The sequence below is a fragment of the Eretmochelys imbricata genome, chromosome 2, assembly GCF_965152235.1.
Source record: "Eretmochelys imbricata isolate rEreImb1 chromosome 2, rEreImb1.hap1, whole genome shotgun sequence".
In the NCBI taxonomy this organism is placed as follows: Eukaryota; Metazoa; Chordata; order Testudines; family Cheloniidae; genus Eretmochelys; species Eretmochelys imbricata.
In genome coordinates, this window is record NC_135573.1 from 152,399,334 (window position 1) to 152,412,139 (window position 12,806).

The 12,806-nt window shown below is 39.2% G+C and overlaps 1 protein-coding gene across 1 annotated transcript in view; it reads left to right on the forward strand.

Moving 5' to 3' along the window:
• The window catches only part of GALNT12 (polypeptide N-acetylgalactosaminyltransferase 12), an 84,151-nt gene that overhangs the window by 50,887 nt on the left and 20,458 nt on the right, over positions 1–12,806 (forward strand). The window contains exon 7 of the mRNA XM_077809184.1: positions 8,092–8,223. Within this exon, the coding sequence (XP_077665310.1) occupies positions 8,092–8,223 (132 nt within the window). The remainder of the gene's footprint in view (positions 1–8,091; positions 8,224–12,806) is intronic.

Consider the following 12,806-nt stretch of genomic DNA (forward strand, 5'->3'; position numbering starts at 1 on the left):
GACTTCTGTTGGTGAGAGAGACAAGCTTTCGAGCTACACAGCACTGTCTCGCTCACCAACAGAAGCTGGTCCACTAAAAGATATTATCTTACCCACTTTTCTCTCTAAAAGTAGCTGTTGACATAATAGATTTGTTGTTTGTAAGTTTGGTATAGGGCTGTAAAACGTTCTGATTTTAAAATATTAATGTGATACAAAATTAATATGTTGCAAATTAATTTGATTAAAATACAGATCTGAAAACATAATTGTTAATGGAGAATTATAAATGAGAGAAATTGTTGCTGGTGGGGGGTTCCAGGGATTGGGTTTTTTTTTCCAAAACTTATTTGTAGGAATAATATGGAAAAAAGTATAAAATCATTGGTGCTAAAAGTTAGCAGTAACACAGAGATTGGCAGGAGGGTTAATAATGAGGACAGGTCATTGATATAGAATGATCTGATCACCTGATAAGCTGGGCACAGGGCATTTTGATACAGCCAAATGAGAGGTCATACTCTAGGATATCCTTATAGGCTGGTATCTATCCTGGACAGCAGTAATTCTGAAAGATCATTGTAGTGAGCTTCGAGAGTGATGCTATGGCAAAAAGAGTTAACATGCTCCTTGGATGTATAAACGAGAATATGAAGTAGGATTAGAGAGATTGTGTCACCTCTGCATATAGCACCAGTAAGACCATTGCATGAATATTGTGTCCATTTCTGATGACCGCACTTTTTTTTAAAACAAGGTGATGGAAAAATTGGAGAGGGATGAGAGAATTGATAGAGAAATTATTCAGGGTCTGAAAAATATTCTTTACAATGAAAGATTTAAGGAGTCCAATTTATTTTGCTTGTCAAAGAGAAGGTTATATTATCACTATAAGTGTCTACATAAACTGAAGATATCTAATATTGCAGGAATAGGGGGAAGGAGATTAATTTAGATGTCTTTCTAATAGGGCTGTCGATTAATCGCCGTTAACTCACGCGATTAACTCAAAATAATTAATTGTGATAAAAAAATTAATCATGATTAATCACAGTTTTAATTGCAGTTAAATAATAGAATACCAATTGAAATTTATTAAATATTTTGCATGTTTTTCTACATTTTCATATATATTGTATTCTGTGTTGTGATTGAAATCAGTATATATTATTTTTGCTTACAAATATTTGCACTGTAATAATGATAAAATAAATAGTATTTTTCAATTCACCTCATACAGGTACTGTAGTGCAATCTCTTTGTTGTGAAAGTGCAACTTACAAATGTACATTTTTTTTGTTATATTACTGCACTCAAAAACAAAACAATGTAAAACTTCAGCGCCTACAAGTCCACTCAATCCTATTTCTTGTTCAGTCAATCGCTAAGACAAACAAGTTAGTTTACATTTAAGGGGGATAATGCTGCTCTCTTCTTATTTACAATGTCACCAGAAAGTGAGAACAGGCATTTGCATGGCATTTTTGTAGCTGGCATTGCAACGTATTTATGTGCTAGATATGCTAAACATTCGTATTCCCCTTCATGCTTCGGCCACCATTCCAGAGGACACGCTTCCATGCTGAGGACGCTCATTAAAAAAATAAGCATTAATTAAATTTCTGACTGAACTCCTTGGGGCAGTATTGTATGTTCCCTGCTCTGTTTTACCCACATTCCTGTTATAGTAATCTTAGATGATGGCCCAGCACATGTTGTTCATTTTAAGAACACTTTCATGCAGATTTGACAAAACGCAAAGAAGGTATCAATTTGAGATTTCTAAAGGTAGCTACAGCACTGGAACCAAGATTTAAGAATCTGAAGTGCCTTCCAAAATCTGAGAGGGACGAGGTGTGGAGCTTGCTTTCAGGAGTCTTAAAAGAGCAACACTCCGATGCAGAAACTACAGAACCCAAACCACCAGAAAAGAAAATCAACCTTCTGCTGGTGGCATCTGACTCAGATGATGAAAATGAACATGTGTTGGTCCGCACTGCTTTGGATTGTTATTGAGCAGAACCCATCATCAGCATGGACACATGTCTTCTGGAATGGTGGTTGAAGCATGAAGGGACATGTGAATCTTTAACACATTTGGCATGTAAATATCTTACTACAACAGTGCCACAAGAACACCTTTTCTCACTCTCAGGTGACATTGTAAACAAGAAGTGGGCAGCATTATCTCCTGCAAATGTAAACAAACTTGTTTGTCTGAATGATTAGCTGAACAAGAAGTAGGACTGAGTGGACTTGCAGGCTCTAAAGTTTTACATGTTTTATTTTTGAATGCAGGTTTTTTGTACATAATTCTACGTTTGTAAGTTCAATTTTCATGATAAAGAGATTGTACTACAGTACTTGTATTAGATGAATTGAAAAATACTATTTCTTTTGTTTTTCTACAGTGTAAATACTTGTAATCAAAAATAAATATGAAGTGAGCACTGTACACTTTATATTCTGTAAAAAGAAAAGGAGTACTTGTGGCACCTTAGAGACTAACCAATTTATTTGAGCATGAGCTTTCGTGAGCTACAGCTCACACGAAAGCTCATGCTCAAATAAATTGGTTAGTCTCTAAGGTGCCACAAGTACTCCTTTTCTTTTTGCGAATACAGACTAACACGGCTGTTACTCTGAAACCTTTATATTCTGTGTTGTAACTGAAATCAATATATTTGAAAATGTAGAAAACATCCAAAAATATTTAAATAAATGGTATTCTATTATTGTTTAACAGTACAATTAATTGCATGACTAATCACGATTATTTTTTTTAATTGCTTGACAGCCCTACTTTCTAAACAAGATGCTTTAGCTCAACAACATGTCACTAGAGCTTCTCAATGAAATGGTTGTAAGAATTTTTTCAATATGGGAAAACAACATTTTCCCCTTATCTCTCTCTTGGAAGGGACTGAATCATTTTTACCTGATACTTTCCTAAAATTTTCAACATGAAACAGACACCTGTCATGGAGAATTATAACCTGTATGGTTAATGTTTGGCAAAGTTATAAACCACTGAAAACAGGGCCTTATAATAGGAAAGAGTTAGGCAATCTTAACCACAGGGAGCAATACTTTTGCTTGGTTTTCAGTGGTTTTCAATGGTTTTCAGTGGTTTATGCTACTGTGCTACCTAAAATTATAATACTGAAATAGTGTGGTCTTGTGGCAGAGCTAGAAGTAGAACTCAAATCTTCCATCTAGAGCCCTATGTAGGATTATTTTTAACTCCGCTCCTGTGCTGTTCCCACTATTACGGCAGCAGGTCCTACAGGAACCTCAGGATCCTGGTTCAGCTGTAGGGCTCTACACTAGTCCTGTACAGGACTCTACTTCCATCTTCAAATCCCATGCTTTAGCCACGAGACCCGACCATCTCATATAGACGTTTATTTTAAAAATTTATCGTGAAGTGGAAACAGATTGTTATAAATTATAGGAAGCAGAATCTCCACGAATTGATCCGATTGCTGGAGGGATTGGAATTTAATCTGTAATGGAGTAATGGGATTTAAAAAAAAATCAGCCACTTACATATAGCTCACGAAAAAGTACAGAACACTTCAAACCTGTACTTATATGGATAAGCTGACATGACAGCTTGAAGCACACAGTAGACATATTTGCTGAACCTGTCACACAGCATATTCAGTCCTGTGTCCCGTTAGATTTCACAGGCTAAGCATGGCTAGACTGGGTCAGTAATTGAATGGGAGACATACAAGGAATATATATACCGTACGTGCTGCAGGATGTGGTAATGTTGATTCACTAGTTAACACTCTTCTGTTTTAGCTGAAACTTAACCAGTGCACATATACGGTTTCAGGCAATGTCTATGCTACAGACTTCAACATAGCTATGCCGCTAGGTCAGGGGTGTGAAGAGATGTGATCCCTGACTGACACCGCTGTCCTGGCAAAAGTCCCTACGTAGACTCAGTTATACTGGCATAAAAGTGCTTTACTGGAATAGATGTTTTTCATTCATAGGGTGGGTGGAATCACCTATATCAGTAAAAACACAGTTTTGCTGGTATAACTACATCTAGAGCTGGAGCACTTTGCTGATACACTATACTAGTATTCCTATACTGGTAAAGGGCTCCTAGTGTACATGTCACCTTTGAGGATGGGGCAGTTTTGGCAAAGGTACCCTCTTTCAGAAGAGACATAACTTGGATATCCTTGACTGCTTGTGGTCGAAGACCTCACTACACTTTTCATAAGAGTAGAGATATTAATGCCAGTAATGGCCAAACTCCATTCCATTCTCCATATTTATTGTACTGTATTAAAACAAAAAAAAACATTAACTTCAACCCCATGCTCTCTTGTTTCACGATATTGGCACATCTGATTATCACAATCCACATATGCGTAGTGTTGTTCTACTTTAACATTACAGAAGTTATCCATTAAAGTTTTGAGTCAGAACACAAGTTTGATGAAACAGGGATGTGCATTGTTTTTCCGTATCTGTTGGAGATGGAATTGAATGCCGTCCAGAGTGTGAGAATGTTATTGATGGCATCATGCATGATGGGAAGGTGGCAATAAATGCTGGGGAATTTTCCCTTTATTTTTTAATTCCATAATTTTAAGGTGCTGGGTAGCTGCGGGATGTTGTGCTGAATCTTTAACTGTCATTAAATAAAGTTTTTCTGTTAGTAGCCTAGATTTTTTTTTTTTTTTAGTTGAGTTGCTGTAGCTCAGTGTGTTTAGGCTGTGGGGTTTGCTTTTTGTTTTTCCAAAAATTGTGCTGACTGAATTGTGGTTCCCATAACAATGTGATGCAACACAGGGCTCCTGGGTCCTGATACAGTATATTCCTTACTCTGCCCGCCCTTGGTAGTTTGACAGCCTCCCTGCGCGGCAGGGCTCTCTGTGGTAATGGGGTACAGAAGCATTCCCGAGGAAAGGGGATCTCCAAGGAATCAATACTGAGATCATAAACCCAGTGGAGGACATAGTCATGCAATAGGAAATAGTGGGCCTTGCTTAGGAGAGAAAGGGGGCATTGGGTGATGGGGCACCCTCGCTGTCCCCATCTACACGTGCTAGCCATTTGGAATTTGGGAACAGATACATATAAGCTCATATTAGCCATGTTTTTTTCAACTTGGACATGAAAATTCAAACACTTCACAAAATACTATTGGCATTTTAAAGTTATCTTAATCAAAACAGTTTTGGTGAAAGTTGAACACTTCCACTGAAACTAAATCTTTGGGAGAATCTTAACTATGGATAGTGCTATGGCTCCACCGGTATTAACATCACATTATTCTATCTGTTAGAGTCAGTCTGTCTGTATCTCGGGTCTTCCTGCCATTTAGCAGTGGGGACGAGAGGGTGGTTGTGATCCCTGACACCTGTTTGCGACCTTCCTGGGAGTCTCAGACTCTAGGATGACAACTCATATTGTGGTCTGACCAGGGAGAAAAGTATTCAGAGTAAGCCATTGCTAATCAGTGAAGTATTCAGCAAGGGAAAAGTCACATGCAGCAAGTAAAATCCTTGCATCTTATCAGATCTCAGACAAGTGGTTCAGAACTTTTCCACATGAAACCAACAAACCTGAGTATGGAAGAGGGAGGAGCTGCCAGTGTAGAGTGCCTATTTCTTCTCAGAAAATAGTGAAGAGATGTGCATTTGTGGGCTTACCTTTTAATAAAGTTCTCAACTTTTACAACCTTATCAAGTACATCCTGTTTGCTTTTTGTGTTTGTTTGTTTGATTTTTTTTCCCAGTCTGCTGGCACCTCGGCTTCCCAGTGAATTGAACAATGTGTCAGAATGGCTTGGAATGCAGTGGTGGTTCTCAAGTGCTGGTCCCTAGGTGTAGTGCACTTCAGGTTTATGCATTTGCGCCATGCATCAAGGACTGCAGAAATTTTCCTAGCAGAGTCTATCTGGTCTGAGTATGTGCCCCTGCTCTTCTTGTGCTCTGCACCGAAGTTATAAATAAAGGGGGCTGCCAGACAGCTGCCATTTTAGTTCCTTCTTACCACTTGTGGTTTCAGATGGAGCTGCAGTGTTCACATTGGCTTCTTCAACTTTTTCCTGTAAATAATTTGTAATAGTTTAGCTATTTAGTATAGTTAGAATGAATATTTTGGGTTCTGTCCCTTAAGATTTGGGATCCTCCTCTGGGTCGGAGAGGGATTCCTGTATTTCCCCACCATACCCCCGTTCTTTGACAGTAGTGGGGAGAGTCCCCCAAGGAAGAATTCCTGGCTTCAGAAACTTTATCAACTGCCACAAACCCTTCCTGATCACAGACTACCACGATGCCAGTCTGTACTGCCTGGAGGAAACTCATGTCTCATCCAGGTGAAGTATCTGCAAGTCGTCTCCAAGAAGGACAAAACAGCTGAGGAAGTTCCTGCTAAAAAGATACCTCATGGAGAGGTCCTTGAGACCAGGGAAAACTTCTGATTGTGAGGACCTGTATGTTGGCCTGAAGAAGGTAGGAGCAGCCCCTTGAGTTTGACTCTGTCAAGCTCCAAGGCCTCCACCCCACCCCCACTGGCTGCTGCTCTGAAGAGGTGGTGACTCCAGCCATATCCTGATGATCCTAAGGCTTTCCAGAAGTTGCTTAAAAGGGTGGCAGACAAACCACAGATTTCCCTGGAAGAAATCCAGGAAGCCCTGCACAGACTGCAGAACATCGTATGTAGCTCGAGTTCAAGAAGAGTTGAGCTTCCTATTAACAAGGCTATCCTTGAACCCACCAGGACACTTTGGCAGATGGTTCCACCAGTATCCAAGCAGGCTGAAAAGAAGTATTTCATATCTAAAAAAGGCATGGACTAACTATTCTCATATTGGCCTCCCAACACTCTGGTATTATCAGCTGCCACTGAGCATAGTAGGCAGAGATAAGCCAGGTTTGTGCCTCATGAAAAGGAAGTTTTTACCCCATCTCGCTTCCTGAAAGGCTTAGTTAGTGTCTTCTCTCCAAATCTTGTACCAGCCAAATCTTGAACCTGGTTTTATCAACTCAGACAAGGGCAGTATTTGAGCCTCTGGCATCTTGCTTTTTGATACACCTTTCCATAAAGGTAACAGTTCTAGTTTTAATCATGTCTGCAAGAAGAATAGGGGAGTTAGGAGGGTTCCTGGCTGACACCTCTCACCATACAGTTTTCCAGAAGGATAAAATATTCATGAGACTTCACCCAGTATTTATTCTTAAGGTAGTGTCTTACTTTCACATCAATCAAGTATCCACTTAACTGTATTTCATGCATGAATAGGCAAGAGATGATGTGGTAGTCCTTGGATGTGCGTAGGGCCCTTGCCTTTTGTCTGCAGAGGACAAAGTAATTTCATAAGCCTCCCAGACTCTGTCTTATTTGTGGAAATGATGTAACGAGAGGATAGAAACTTACTTTTGTTTTAATGAAAGGATAAGAAAGGGGCAGAGGAAAAGGAAGGTGGCCTCTGGGAAACCTGGGGATTGCAAATGAGTTTGTGACCACAGGTTGAGAACCTTTGGACTACGGAAGGAAGTGGATTTTGAAGACAGATTTGAAGAAATGATGTGCACTCTATTTGAATCTGTAGCAAGTGAAAAGTTTGAGTGGTGCTTTCTTTAGCAGATTTAAGGTTCCATTTTTAAACTTAGTTTTCTTTTATTCAATTTACTAATTCACAAGATATACATTCAAAGGCAACCTTAACTGAGACTTTCCAAACTTTTAAACACATTTAAGTTTAATGATGTCTTTAGAGAGGATTTTGCAAATGGATGGTGAGAATAATTTAGCACTCTTTCTTAACTTAAATTCATGCACTGTTATCAAGACATTCAAATATCCAGTCAAAGAGCCTTAACTGTGAATTTGCTAATATGTTCTCACTTTAAACAGATTTTTTTAAAAAAGTATTCAATTTGCACTGTGTTTGAAAGAACTGTTGTTGTTAAAATATTAATAAATTTAATAATAATGAAACCAAATCCAGGGCCCAGCAGTGGGAGTTTTTTTTTCCCCTGGGAAAGCACTGCAGGATCAGTTTCCTAATAGTCTATATTGCTAATCTAACAGAAAGCACCTGTTCTTATTCTTCTATTGTATTTTATTTTATTGTAGGAGCCCTATGGAGATGTGACAGAAAGGAGGCTGCTTCGAGAGAAGCTCAAATGTAAAGACTTTAAATGGTTCTTGGAGAATATTTACCCTGAACTTCATGTACCTGAAGACAGAGCTGGCTTCTTTGGAATGGTAAGCAACATGCTTCACTGGTCTCTGGAAAGTGTCTCCCTAAGTCACTCTCTCCTCTCTTTTATGAGTTAAATATGGAAGATAAAGATGTACCTGATATTTTTATTCCAGAAAACATTGATTTTGGTAGAATTTAATTAGACTTGGTAGACACTAAAATTTGGGGGTATTAGAAATTTAATATAAAGTAAAATAGTATGGTTAAGACCAAAACCTGCCATAAATTGCAGCTCAAAATTAAGTCTTACGTGGGCCAATGGGGATACTGAGTATGGCTTTCAACATTTCTTAAAAGATTACAGATAAGGAAAAAAAGCATTTGTTGGGGCTTGGGGCTATGTTTTTAGTTTTGAACTTGAAAACAGGAATAAAGTGCTTTTAAACGTATATGAACACATAACAGATTAGACTAATAGTCAAGAAATAAAACTCTTCTTTTTCTATTAATGATTTTTTTTTAGAATTTTATTTTTATTTGTAGCAATAAAAAGCACCCACACCAATCAGCTGAGCATTTTGTTGATTATCAGTAATACACACCTCAGTTAGTATCACTCCTTCTACCAAGCAGCAATCCTTAATGTAAAAAATACTAATAATCCAGTACACCAAATAGCAGCTCAATTTCTGAACTTCCCTCAAAAGGGCTCCAAAGCATGCCATTAAAGCTGACAAATCTGAACTGTTTGGGGCCAGTTTTAGGAAGATATTCCAGAGCCCTGGGGGCCTTATGGAGAATACTCAGCCAGCTGTCCCCTCTCTGTTATGTCAAGCATGAGCACCTCTAGTGATCACAACTGTAGTGCTCTGTCATGGGGAGCGGTGGGCGGTAGTCATCCTTCAGATATCTGGTCCCAGACCCTTTGGGACTTTATGTTAGTTTTGTTAGTTTATGTTATGTTAGTTTTGACATACTAACACTTGAGCACAGGTGTCATGTGCTGTTTAAGACACTCAGGGGTACATCTACACTGCAAAAAATCTGAAAGATAAGGCTGTACCCTTCTGGCCAGGCATGGACAAGTAAATGATCCTAAATGTCACCTGGTCTTCTAAGTGTAGCTGTGGTTACCCCAAGTTTATAATCTTGGGCCCTTCCTAGAGCAAGTTCTGACACTGCTGGTTTTTAATTTCAGGCAACCAACATCACCTAAGTCTTGTCCTGACTGAGCCAGACTGACCTAACATGCTTTAATACTGCCAAGTGCTGGATTAGTCACTTAACTGCCTCTCCTGGATTTTTCTCAGTGGAGAAATAAAGCTGTGTGTTGTCAGTGTACTGAAAACACCATAGCCCAAGTCTCCTCATTCACTCCCCTAACAGACTGTGACTTTCCCTTGGTGTTATCTGGACCGGTGATCTGCTAGGCCACTCCAATCCTCAGCTCTGGGAGCCAGCCTTACCCTGCTCTGCTGTGAGAACCCCCACTCCCAGGATGTTCACACACAGCTCTGGCATGTAAGCTGCTCCCAGCTACGTGAATGAGCACTTTTGGCCAGCCACTGCTTGGGTTGTTCAACCTAATATCTCTGGTCCCAGCCACAACCCTAGGAATCTCCATCTTGCAGTGTCCAGTTATGCCCACTGGACGCTGCGAGCTTATATGAGTTCGTCAATTTAACAAACAAATTGATATGCACCAGGCTTGTTATCCCAAGGGGAGTCTGACACACTTCAAACCAAACGCACTGATTCAGGTAGAATAAACTAATTTATTAGCTACAAAAGATAGACTTTACGTGATTATAAGTCAAACCACAACAAGTCAGATTTGGACAAATGAAATAAAAGCAAAACGCATTCTAAACTGATCTTTACACTTTCAGTGCCCTTATAAACTTAGACGCTTTTCACCACAGGCTGGCTGGTTGCCCTTCAGCCAGGCTCTCCCCTTTGATCAGCGCTTCAGTCGCTTGGTGGTGATGTCTGTAGATGGAGGTGGGAGAGAGAGGAAGAGCATGGCAAATGTCTCTCCCTTTTATCATGTTCTTTCTTCCCTCTTGTCTATGCCCTCCCCTTCAGAGTCGGGTGAGCATTACCTCATTGTAGTCCCAAACTGACCAAAGGAAGGGGGGTGACTCACTCGAGATTCCAACAGATCCTTTGTTGCTGCCTAGGCCAACCTCCTTTGTTCCTGTGAGGCTGGGCAGGGTTTGTCCCATACATGCCCTGATGAGCTGTGAACTGCCCCTCTGTTCCTGGAGAGTTTTGCCTGGTCTTGTTTTAAGACATAAGGATACATTTTCAGCCTCATAACTATATACATGAAATTACAACCTATAACATTACTATAACAATAATGCTCAGTGCATCATGAGCCTTCCGAAGACACCCGACATGACAAACTTTGCATTGGATACAACACAATCATATTATAAGGATGAACATGGGGGTGCACGGTGTTCCCGTGTGATACAGTGTCATACAGACCCATTACATACTGAACAAAAGAGGTGATATGCTGGAACTTTTCAGTACTCCATATGAAAGAGCACTTGGAGTTGATCAGCAATTGTCCAATACAATCCTTTGGGACCTCTGAACAAGGAAAGAATTCAGCCAGTCCAAAGCAGTCTCATCCATTTCTTCCAGACTCATGCAGAACTACTGAGGAGCACAGGTTTGAGTTGCAGAACTGGAAAAAAATAGCTTTTTTTCTGGTAAAATGAGCACAGTTGATCAAAAGCATTGAGACAGTAACTGTTAAATCCTGCAATTCCAGTCCCTTTTCAAAACAGAACCTTACTTTGAGAGTCTGTACTATCTCTATTGCTACTATCCTCTTTCATACAAAACTCCCATTGACTTCAGAGTTCTGCAGGATCAAGACTGTAGACTGATGATAAAAATGTTAAAGAACAAATAACCACATATACAAAGATAATAAATTCTTTAAATATTTCAGAAGAAGAAAATCTTGTTCTGCTAGATTAGAAACAAGTGAAAGGATCAGTCAAAGGTTAAAGAGCTTGCGAAGAAGCCAAATCATTTGTTTGCATTGATCTACATGACAGAAGATGTGCCAGTCTCTCTCATTAAAAGGTGAAGGTGAAACAAAATCAGAGAAAAAAAATATAACCAAAAACATAATAAGCAATTTGAAAAGGAAATTTTTATGAGATTGCATTCAGTAAAATTCTGATGGAACTAATGAATGAAGAAATTCAGCTGCTAACAAAAATGGTATTAATTATTGCGAACGGTTGCTATGTGCCTGACTCCAGTAAATGCTGTGTTTTAGGGTTCTTTTTAATGATCTCAGGCATAATTTCTCAATAAATGTATGCGATGGTAACCTTCCCATGCTGTTAAACTAAGCATGCAGGAAAAACTGCAAGTTACAAAAATGAGCTTTGTTTTTTAATCATGTTTCTTACATGAGGTAAATGCTAGTGATCTTACAACCAAAGCTTTCTCAATTTATTTACAAGCAAAGTTTTCTCTGTTTACTGACAAAAAACTGACTGCTTTGTAAGGACAGTTTCTGCAAACAAATATGTGCACACATATAAAATAGAAGATAGGAAAAGGAAAGGGGGAGGGGAGACTAGGAGCGTTCTTTTAAGGATAGGTTGATAGTAGTTATTTTCAGTTTGAGATGAAAGTCATAATTCTTTCTGTAGTAAGCCTAGTTCCTGGTCCATCCAGAAAGACTGGAACGGAGGCTAGGTCCTGTTAGTGGATTAAGTCTCTTCCCTCACATCCCCCAATGACAGTAACTGGTATAAAAAGCATCAGATGAGCAGGCAAAACCAAACCTATGATTGGCTAGGCTTCCTGGTTGAAAACCAAGACTTTTTAACTTGGAATGGAAAATAAAACAAGACAAAGAAATCAAACCATACTAAATAAAAGAAACCTGACAAAAATGAAGAAAAGCACTAGTTTCTCTTTTCCCAGGTTAATCTGGGTTTTATACTGTAATTCATGGAAAATTTACAGACTGTATGTAGCAGTTCTTCCAGAGCGTTCCAGTTGGGTATATCATCCCAAACAATCGTAACTCAAAAGCAAGGCAATCTTGGGCAAATTCAAAATAGTCTAAATCAAATCCACGAAAGGTCAGTTTTCAAAATTAAGTTCAAAAAGATTTCCAGCCAATGTCAGGCTTTCTTTAGCGTGACTTTGATTATATGATCTTCAGGATTTTGCTCAAAGTTCTATCTACAGTAATAATCCAGAGAATTTAAATTTGTCATGTTTTCCTCCTCAAACCATATTCCGTGCTAGGAGAAGTCAGGGAACACATCGTACACACTAAGAGTTTGTTCTGTCAAGATAGTAACTAAGTGATTTTGTAAATCATCCAGATAATTCGTAGTTTGTGGTGACAGGCTTATAGAATGAGATCCTCTCCCAACGTGGAGATAAGTGAATTAAGATATATAATATTTTTGAATATGAGTTAGCAAGCACACAAGTCCTTGAAGGTCTCAGGGTGCCTTTTATAAGCCCCAAGTCTGCTTCTAAGGTACTGTGATTATTCTCGAGGCACCCAGACTGAGAGTTACTTGTTACCCCTTGCCTCCAGCAAGAGGGAGCCTTTCTTGTGGTAGCTGAGTGTTAGCTACCTGACACCATC